The sequence below is a fragment of the Bos grunniens genome, chromosome 6 (genome assembly GCF_055505025.1).
Source record: "Bos grunniens cultivar Pamir isolate PY7600 chromosome 6, Bosgru_T2T1.0, whole genome shotgun sequence".
Classification (NCBI taxonomy): domain Eukaryota; kingdom Metazoa; phylum Chordata; class Mammalia; order Artiodactyla; family Bovidae; genus Bos; species Bos grunniens.
Genome location: NC_141170.1, coordinates 46,012,890 through 46,023,883, shown reverse-complemented (window position 1 = coordinate 46,023,883; position 10,994 = coordinate 46,012,890). Strand labels below are relative to the sequence as shown.

The window sequence follows — 10,994 nt, the reverse complement described above, 5'->3', positions numbered from 1 at the left end:
CTAGTTAACCAGTGCCTAGCCTAGAGTCGGACACGACTGAAGCGACTTAGCAGCAGCAGCAGCAGCCTGCTGGAGTATTATTGTGTTCATGTGTGCTTGCTTGTGTCCTCTGCAACCCCATGGACTGTAGCCCACCTGGCTCCTCTGTCCATGGGATTTCCCTGGCAAGAATACTGGAGTGGGTTGCCAGTTCCTCCTCCAGGGGATTTTCCCAACCAAGGGATTGAACCTGCTCCTTCTGCATTGGCATGCAGATTCTTTACCACTGAGCCACCTGGGAATCCCACTCCGGTATTACCAGAGAGTAACCGGAGCATAACTGACCTGGAGGAAAGGAAATACCCAACTCTAGTCCACTCCAGTCATTCTGTTCCACTTAAGAGGGCAGAAAACTAAGACTTAAGTCTGCAGTCCAGAGGCACAGAGTCTCTAAAAGGCTGAGCCCTCATCATAAGACTATAGAATATTCTCCCTTCCTCCACCCTTACCTCACCAACACATTGCTAAAGGCCTGTTTACAGAAGTTCCTTTTACCCAATACATCATGCCTGGCTATCAGGAAAAGCTACAAGACATAGTAAAAGGAAAAAAACACAGAAGAGACACAGCATGCACTGTACAGAAATGAAGAATGTTTGATGGGATTGTTAAAAGACTAGATACAGCTGAGGAAAGAATCTCTGAGCTTGAGGATATCTCAATAGAAACTTCCAAAAACTGAAAACCTAAGAGAGCAAGGACTAGAAAAACAGAACAGAATATGCAAGGACTGTGGGACAACTATAAAAGTGGAAATATGTGTTTAATGGGAAACCAGAAAGAGGAGAAGGCACCCCACTCCAGTACTCTTACCTGGAAAATCCCATGGATGGAGGAGCCTGGTGGGCTGCAGTCCATGGGGTTGCTAAGAGTCGGACACGACTGATCAACTTCAATCACTTTTCACTTTCATGCATTGGAGAAGGCAATGGCAACCCACTCCAGTGTTCTTGCCTTGAGAATCCCCAGGATGGGGGAGCCTGGTGGGCTGCCATCTATGGGGTCACACAGAGTCGGACACGACTGAAGCGACTTAGCAGCAGCAGCAGCAGCAGAAAGAGGAAAGAAAGGAAGAATAAATATTCGAAACAGTGCCTGAGAATTTCTCCAAATTAATGTCAGACATGAAACCAGAGATCTCAGAAGTGCAGAGAACATCAAGTAGGATAAATGCCCCCCCAAAACAATACATAGGCCTATCACTTTTAAGCTGCAGAAAATCAAAGACGAAGAAAATTTAAAAACCCAGAAAAGAGTCAGAGGGAAAAACACCTTAACATGAAGGATCAAAGATAAGAAATACATTAGACTTCTTAGAAACTATGGAAACAGAGAGTGGAATAAATATAGCATTGAGAGAGAACAATCAGCCTAGAATTTTGTACCCTGTGAAATCCTTCAAAGGTGAAAGGGCTTCCCTGGTGGCTCAGTGGTAAAGAACCCTCCTGCCAACATAGGAGACATGGGTTCTATTCCTGATCCAGGAAGATCCCACAGGCCACGGAGCAGCTAAACCCCTGTGCCACAACTACTGAGCCTGTGGTGGAGTATTATGGTGGAGTATTATACATATGGTGGAGTATTATTTAGCCATAAAAAAGGAAATTCTATCATTTGCAACACGGATGGACCACGAAGCATTATGCTAAATGAAATAAGACAAGCAGAGAAAAGCAAACATTATATGATTTCACTGATATGTGGAATTTAAACAAAACAAACACAAACTCATAAAAAGAAATCAGATTTGTGGTTACATGGATAGAGGGGTGTGGCCGGGGACAGGGTGGGTCAAGGAAGGTGGACAAAAGATACAAACTTCCAGTTATAAGTTAGTACCAGGGATAGAATGTACAACATGATGATTATATAGTTTACACTGCTGTATGATATACAGAGGACAGGGAGGCCTGGCATGCTGCAGTCCATGGGGTGGCGAAGAGTCAGACACAACTTGGCAACTGAACAACAATAATATACAGAAAAGTTGTTAAGTGAGTAGATCCCCTTAAGTCTAGTAGAATGGCCATCATCAAAAAGATGAGATAACAAATGCTGCCTTGGATATAGAGCAAAGGGAATCTTTGGTACTGTTGGTGGGATTGTAAATTGGTACAAAATTTTCATTACAAGGAGAATTTTTTTCTATTGTATCAATATGAGATGATAGATGTTAACTAAATCTATTGTAATCATTTCATGATATGTGCAAATCAAACCATTATGCTGTACACTTAAAATTTATACAGGAATGTTTGTCAATTCTCAATAAAACTGGAAAAATAATATAGTTTGTTTTTTTTTTTTTTAAGAGGGGGATTACATGGTAAAGAGGTTAACTCTCTAAGCAGATATAATGATCCTAAACGCAAGTGTATGTGCTTTGAAACAGATTTCAGTTCAGTCGCTCAGTGGTATCTATGACCTCATGGACTGCAGCACGCCAGGCTTCCTGTCCATCACAAACTCCCAGAGCTTGCTCAAACTCATGTCCATCCAGTCGGTGATGCCATCCAACTATCTTATCCTCTCTCGTCCCCTTCTCCTCTTGTCTTCAATCTTTCCCAGCATCAGGATCTTTTCCAATGAGTCAGTTCATCGCGTCAGGTGGCCAAAGTATTGGAGCTTCAGCTGCAGCATCATTCCTTCCAATGAATAGTCAAAACTGATTTCCTTTAGGATTGACTGGTTTGATCTTGTAGTCCAAGGAACTCTCAAGAGTCTTTCAACACTACAGTTCTGACTTAACACCACAGAAACACTTCAAGGAGGCACAAACAGCAGGTCAGGAGTACGCCCCTCTTCTCCTTTTCAACTGCTTCTCATTTCTTCCGGGAGGAGCCCGGGTGGGCCCCAGCAGCTTGGAGTGTCCCCTTGGCAACCGGAGAACGCGCAGAGAGGGGCCCAGGGGGCGGGGCTTGTCGGGCGGTAGCCGCGAGCGGGTTTGGCTCGGTGGGGCTGGGCGCGGGCCGCCCGCATCCTCTTCCATCTTCTGGAAGGTGACTGGCGTCCGGCAGTCAACCAGCGGGAGCGTCTGGGCCCCCAATGGAGAGCCAAGAGTTTTCTGGTCCTTCTGGGCTGTCCGATGGGCACCACACGGCAGAAACATCCGCTCGCTCCGAAGCCCTCCAGAAGCCCCTTGTCAGGATATTCGACATGAACAAGCAGCTAGAGGAGTCTGAGGAGGCGGGGTTTTCCGAGGAGGCCGACGATCAAGACCAGCGAGGCGAGTCCGAGGAGTATGCAGAGTCAGAAGAGATCCCCAATCACCCCAAGGCCTATGAGCTCTACCAATCCTATGAGTCCCACAAGCCTCTCAAACCCCATGCACCCTACGAGCCCCATGCGCCCCGTGAGGTCCGCAAGCCCCGCGAGCCCCGAAAGCCCCGGGGGCCCCCTGTTCCCCGCGAGCCCCACAAGTCTCAAGAAATCGAGTTGCTTCCTAGAGCCGGCGTAATGGTCTCCCCATCTCTGCTGATGAGACTCCCGCCACGGATTCCGCCGTCTTCCCTGAGCGGTAGGTGTTGGGGTCTCTCCGGGGCACTAAGCAACCCAACCCCATCTAGACCTGGGGGCTCTAATGGGAAGGTTTGTCTGCAAGGGCCCATTTTGATTTAAAGGAAGGTGATACTTACGTCATTTACCTACTGCTTTTCAGTGCCCTGTCTTTGGACCTAAAGAAGCCCTGGTAGGAAATCAAGAGTCTTGTTAATAAAACCATCTCCTTTCTGCCCTCTCTCCACCTGGTGACTTCCTAGCAAAGAGTACATTCACTAAGTGTTTACTATACGCTCAGTCTTCACCAGGTTCACAAGATAACAGGGCTGATGGGATTTTGGGGTATAAACATCCAGCTCACTTACCGCCTCTCATTGATGACTTTACCCAGAACAATTCCTTATCCACGCTGGGCTTCCAGTCTCTTGGCTGACCATGTTTTATCTCATGTTCTCCTTGACTTTTCTTTATCAGTCTTGATTCTATGGTCTGTCATTTCAGTTGCTTACTCACAACATCTTCCACCACCCCACTGGCTCTCTGGCCATTCACCGTACTTCTAGGAAAACCTCAATTTTGGTTAAGCCCAACCAACCACCCTCTGCCTACACCTGAGCAGCTGACTCTTCCTGTACAAAATCACATAGCCCTACTGACCGCTTTTATTTCAGTTTCATGACCACAGATCTCAGCTGGTCACTTGGCACTGCCTAGCAAGCCCATTTTATTCACCTAGAAAATTAGTTCCCCTCCTTGGAAGAAAAGTTATGACCAACCTAGATAGCATATTCAAAAGCAGAGACATTACTTTGCCAACAAAGGTCCGTCTAGTCAAGGCTATGGTTTTTCCTGTGGTCATGTATGGATGTGAGAGTTGGACTGTGAAGAAGGCTGAGCGCCGAAGAATTGATGCTTTTGAACTGTGGTGTTGGAGAAGACTCTTGAGAGTCCCTTGGACTGCAAGGAGATCCAACCAGTCCATCCTAAAGATCAGCCCTGGGATTTCTTTGGAAGGACTGATGCTAAAGCTGAAACTCCAGTACTTTGGCCACCTCATGCGAAGAGTTGACTCACTGGAAAAGACTCTGATGTTGGGAGGGATTGGGGGCAGGAGGAGAAGGGGACGACAGAGGATGAGATGGCTGGATGGCATCACTGACTTGATGGACGTGAGTCTGAGTGAACTCCGGGAGTTGGTGATGGACAGAGAGGCCTGGCATGCTGCAATTCATGGGGTTGCAAAGAGTCGGACACAACTGAGCGACTGAACTGAACTGAACTGAATCTGTGAGAAGATGTCTAAATGTCTTCTTTACATCTCCTCCAGCCTTCACATCTTTGACTCCAAACAGCTGAAGACTTTGCCTCACACTTGAGAAAACAGAAGCAATGTCATTAACTCCCTTATTTTCTTACCACTTACTTGAATCTGCATCCATGGATTCTGTCTCTTCTCATACTGCAGGGAAGAGTCACACCTCTTTCTTTGAGAAGCAAATCTTCCACATGTGCTTTGGAGTCCACTCTTGTCTCCTGAAGAACTTTGTTCCAGCAATTATTCGCCTCTCTCCTACAGGATCAATCTCTCCCTTTCTAATGAGTCAAACCCATGAGCATACACATACACTCTAGAATCTTCTGTCTTGAAGTAACCCTTAACCTCAAGTCTTCTTCAGACCTTTCTCCTTCAATCAGCTCCATTTTTCTGCATTTTTCTGCAAGTCATTGCAGAGCTTGTCAAAAGAGTTGTCTGTACTCACTGACTCCTTTTTCTTGCCTGTAATTCTTCCCTCAACCCACGTAGTCAGGCATCTTTCTTATCCACTCCACTGAAACTGCTCTAGTTGACTACCTTTCTGTCCACTGCCAACCCTGTTGTCATGCATGGAGATTTCAGTATCCATATAGGTGATCCACTTGGCTTCTTAGTTCTTTGACCTTGTCACCTTGAATGACGGGATCTTTCACCCCATCTTAGACATCTACTCCACTGGCCTTTGATAATGTCAATTGCTGTACCATTTCCAAAATATCTATTTCAAGCACTCTAATCACTTCCCATTTTTCCAGTTCACTTACTCTGACTTGTACCCTCTCAGTTCTTCAGCTTCAAAGGGACCTGTAATCCATTGATGCTATCAACTGTTCATTATATATCACTCACTACCTTATGTCTTTTTGTCTCTCCTTTCTCACTTTATAGTCCATGGTCTACCAATGGAATTACTTCCTTGCAACTATTGGCTTCATTGTCTCTCCCTCTATCTTTCTTGATTATTTAAATCCAGTTCTTGTCTGCACTTGAAAAGATAAAAAAAAAAAAAAGAGAGAGAGAGAGAGGGAGAGAGAAAACAAACAACTGTGTTGACTGGTCTTTAAATCCATGACTGTAAAATTCAAGTGTGCTTTCAGTGGTGCTTAGCAATGAGAATGTGCTTAGTGGTGCTTACATTTCCCTAATCAATTCATTATCTAACATGGAACCTACCAAACTACCAGGTTCTATGTATATACTCTAGCTTTTCTTTTGTTAATAATAGACAAACTATCTTTGTTCTTACCAGAGGCCATTCTCTCAACCTTTATGTTAGATCCTATCCCACATAACTTTAAGCTCTTTACTCCTCTCTTTCCTGTATCATTTTATTTCACTCTCAACTGGATCATTCCTATCAGCACATGAACTTGCAGCAATAACTCCTAGCTTGAAGAAACCAAACCTCCCCTTAGCCTTGTGTATCCTTCCTGGTACCACTCCTATTCTCTACTCCTTTTTAGAGAAAAAAAATCCTCAAAATAGTTGTTTATGAGTCATTATTTCCATGTTCTCTCTTCCCATTCTCTTGAGAACCTACTTAAGCTTTTATCCCCTCTACTTAGCTGAAGTTGCTCTAGTTGAGGTCACAATGACCTCTGCTTGCCAAATTCAATGACTGATTCTTCATCCTCATCTTACTTGTTTGATACCTTCACTCCTTTTTTCTTGGAGGTCTTTCTTTATTTGACTGCTGGATACCCCTGCCTTCATCATTATCCTACCTCATCGATTGTTCCTGACTCAATTTCATTTGCTAGATCATCTGTATCTTCCCAGCCTCTCAGTTGAAATGGGTGATGGCTCGGTGCTCTCAGATTCTTTAGACTTTCCTTGTTCCATGGGCAGTGTCATCCGTTCTAGCTTTAATCCTATGCTAATGACTTCACAAATTATCTCCAGCCTCAATTTCTTTCTTTCCAGAATTTTATAACCAGTTGTCTTTTAACATTCCTACTTGAATATCTAGTAGGAATGTAAAATTGAACATATCCATAACTGAGCTCTTACTTTTACCCCCAAACTTGATCTTCCTCCATTGTTCCTCATTTCAGCAAATGACACCACCATTCATTCATCCAGGTGCTCAGGTCAAAAACCTGGAGTCATTCTAGACACCTGATTTTCCTTTACACGTTACCTCCAAGCCATTAGCAAACCCTGATTTTGAAATATGTCATGACAATATCCATTCTTAACATCCAAACTCTCACCACCTTTGTAAACCACTGTCATCTCTTGCTTGATCTGCTGCAGCAGCTTCCACTCTTGCCCCATTCACGCATCCCCCACTCTATTCCCCCAGTTCATGCTTCATGTAGCAGTCTCAGGGATCCCTGAGAACATAAATTATATGCAAATTTTCTGCTCTCAGCTCCCCAGAGAGGTTCTCATGTCACAGAGTTTGTAGTTGAAAGTCCTAAGCAGGCCTACAAGGCCTTATCTGACTGTCTCTCCAGCCTCCTGTCCCAACACTCTTCCCACTGTCTCTGCTCTCGAGCTACATGGGCCTCCTTGCTCCTAACTCAGTCGTTTCACTTGCTTTTTCCTCTGTCAGCTTGCTCTTCTCTCAAGTATTTGTCACCTCCTTATAAATACGTACCAGATCACTCTGTCAAAAATGTTCTCTTTGAATCACTACAAATGACCCAGTTTCATTCCTTTTTATGGCTGAGTAATAATCCATTGTATATATGCACCTCATCTTCCTTAGCCATTCCTTTGTCAGTGGACATTTAGGTTGCTTCCATGTCCTGTCTATTACAAATAGTGCTGCAGTGAATATTGGGATATATGTGTCTTTTTAAATTATATGAACTTTCTTAGTGCTTACTCAGTTACTAATGCTATCCTAACATAGATAAAATCAGGTGAAACGAAGCATGTATTTGAAAATAGAGAAAAAAGCCACGAAAGTACAGACTGAGGGGTATGAGAGGAGACATAGCTTCATAGGTAGCTTGGGGAGGTGATATTTTTGAGCTCTAGTTTGCATGGAGGTCCCAGTTTTTGCTGTTGTTACATCAGACAGAAGAGCTTGGCCTCTTCTGCCTTCTCACCGGCAAGCAAAAGCCTTTCCCATACCACATGACCCAGAGCTAAGGCAGCGGGGAGCGCAGTGCGAGGGAGCTGCGCCTGAGAGAAGATCAAAGAAGGATGAATAGTAGTAATGATTATATAGCTTAACCTGTCATGTCAAAGAACATCCCAATGTCTGTTTACATGGTCATACCCAGCATAGAACTCGACTACTTTAAGACCAGTCTTCAAAATCATCATGTACCTAAAACAAGCACAAATTTTACTTCAGAAAGCTCTGAGAAGTAATGTAGGTTTTACTGGAGTATATTCCAGGGAATTATACCATCTCATACAGAGCAAAGCAGGCTAAAATGTTATTGAGACACATCTCTTCCCAAGTCTCTGCCACCATGACAGCTGTCCCCCACAGACACCTTTCCTCTTCCTCTCAAGCACCAGCTTGCCTCTCTCTTGCCCCGTAGATCTGTTCTGAGAGGTGCTCCCTGCCTTTCCTTGATAGATCAGTGGTGTTCTGGTCACACCTGAGGGCTGAGCAGCTCAAACATGGGCTCCTTAAGAAGACGGGGTAGAGGGCAAGGTGGAGAATAGTTATACTTTGGTGCCTCATCCTTTTCATGTTACAAATGCTTACTGCTACACGCGGAAGGAATCCGGTGTAAGGAGTGCCCCAGTCCCCATCAGGGAACAGCCTTGATCATGCTTCCTCCCAGCAGATGGCAGCCTTCCCCAGAAGATGGTCTGGAGCACAAGCCAGTTCGTTCCACTTGCTGGCTTGGTGGCAACGTGAGCAGTGTAGTTTGTGTGCTAAGGAATAAAATACAGATATCTAAAGGGCATAGCACAGCAGTAACATTCTGATTATCTCTTAAAGGGAGATGCTTTTCACCATCCTGCTCAGAATCCTTTCGGGTCTTCTTCCTGTCAAGAGAGTCCGAAATGCAGTACTTGGATGCAATCTCAAAAACGACAGAATGATCTCTGTTCATTTCCAAGGCAAACCATTCAATATCACAGTAATCCAAGTCTATGCCCCAACCAGTAACACTGAAGAAGCTGAAGTTGAACGGTTCTATGAAGATCTACAAGACCTTTTAGAACTAACACCCAAAAAAGATGTCCTTTTCATTATAGGGGACTGGAATGCAAAAGTAGGAAGTCAAGAAACACCTGGAGTAACAGGCAAATTTGGCCTTGGAATACGGAATGAAGCAGGGCAAAGACTAATAGAGTTTTGCCAAGAAAATGCACTGGTCATAACAAACACCCTCTTCCAACAACACAAGAGAAGACTCTATACATGGACATCACCAGATGGTCAACACCGAAATCAGATTGATTATATTCTTTGCAGCAAAAGATGGAGAAGCTCTATACAGTCAGCAAAAACAAGACCAGGAGCTAACTGTGGCTCAGACCATGAACTCCTTATTGCCAAATTCAGACTTATATTGAAGAAAGTAGGGAAAACCACTAGGCCATTCAGGTACAACCTAAATCAAATCCCTTATGATTATACAGTGAAAGTGAGAAATAGATTTAAGGGACTAGATCTGATAGATAGAGCGCCTGATGAACTATGGAATGAGGTTCGTGACATTGTACAGGAGACAGGGATCAAGACCATCCCCATGGAAAAGAAATGCAAAAAAGCAAAATGGCTGTCTGGGGAGGCCTTACAAATAGCTGTGAAAAGAAGAGAAGCAAAAAGCAAAGGGAAAAAGGAAAGATATAAACATCTAAATGCAGAGTTCCAAAGAATAGCAAGAAGAGATAAGAAAGCCTTCTTCAGTGATCAATGCAAAGAAATAGAGGAAAACAACAGAATGGGAAAGACTAGGGATCTCTTCAAGAAAATCAGAGATACCAAAGGAACATTTCATGCAAAGATGGGCTCGATAAAGGACAGAAATGGTATGGACCTAACGGAAGCAGAAGATATTAAGAAGAGATGGCAAGAATACACAGAAGAACTGTACAAAAAAGATCTTCACGACCCAGATAATCACGATGGTGTGATCACTGACCTAGAGCCAGATATCCTGGAATGTGAAGTTAAGTGGGCCTTAGAAAGCATCACTACAAACAAAGCTAGTGGAGGTGATAGAATTCCAGTGGACCTATTCCAAATCCTGAAAGGTGATGCTGTGAAAGTGCTGCACTCAATATGCCAGCAAATTTGGAAAACTCAGCAGTGGCCACAGAAGTGGAAAAGGTCAGTTTTCATTCCAATCCCAAAGAAAGGCAATGCCAAAGAATGCTCAAACTACTGCACAATTGCACTCATCTCACACGCTAGTAAAGTAATGCTCAAAATTCTCCAAGCCAGGCTTCAGCAATATGTGAACCGTGAACTTCCTGATGTTCAAGCTGGTTTTAGAAAAGGCAGAGGAACCAGAGATCAAATTGCCAACATCCGCTGGATCATCAAAAAAGCAAGAGAGTTCCAGGAAAACATCTATTTCTGCTTTATTGACTATGCCAAAGCCTTTGACTGTGTTGATCACAATCAACTGTGGAAAATTCTTCAAGAGATGGGAATACCAGACCACCTGATCTGCCTCTTGAGAAATCTGTATGCAGGTCAGGAAGCAACAGTTAGGACTGGACATGGAACAACAGACTGGTTCCAAATAGGAAAAGGAGTTCGTCAAGACTGTATATTGTCACCCTGCTTATTTAACTTATATGCAGAGTATGTCATGAGAAACGCTGGACTGGAAGAAACACAAGCTGGAATCAAGATTGCCGGGAGAAATATCAATAACCTCAGATATGCAAATGACACCACCCTTATGGCAGAAAGTGAAGAGGAACTCAAAAGCCTCTTGATGAAAGTGAAAGTGGAGAGTGAAAAAGTTGGCTTAAAGCTCAACATTCAGAAAACGAAGATCATGGCATCTTGTCCCATCACTTCATGGCAAATAGATGGGGAAACAGTGGAAACAGTGTCAGACTTTATTTTTCTGGGCTCCAAAATCACTACAGATGGTGACTGCAGCCATGAAATTAAAAGACGCTTACTCCTTGGAAGGAAAGTTATGACCAACCTAGATAGCATATTCAAAAGCAGAGACATTACTTTGCCAACAAAGGTTCGTCC

At 43.9% G+C, this 10,994-nt stretch overlaps 1 protein-coding gene across 1 annotated transcript in view; it reads left to right on the top strand.

Annotated features, from left to right (window-relative positions):
• Positions 1-2,959: 2,959 nt before the first annotated feature.
• The window catches only part of SPMAP2L (sperm microtubule associated protein 2 like), a 41,739-nt gene continuing 33,704 nt past the window's right edge, over positions 2,960-10,994 (top strand). The window contains exon 1 of the mRNA XM_086405626.1: positions 2,960-3,562. Coding sequence (XP_086261752.1) covers positions 3,085-3,562 — 478 coding nt within the window. The 5' untranslated portion in view covers positions 2,960-3,084. The remainder of the gene's footprint in view (positions 3,563-10,994) is intronic.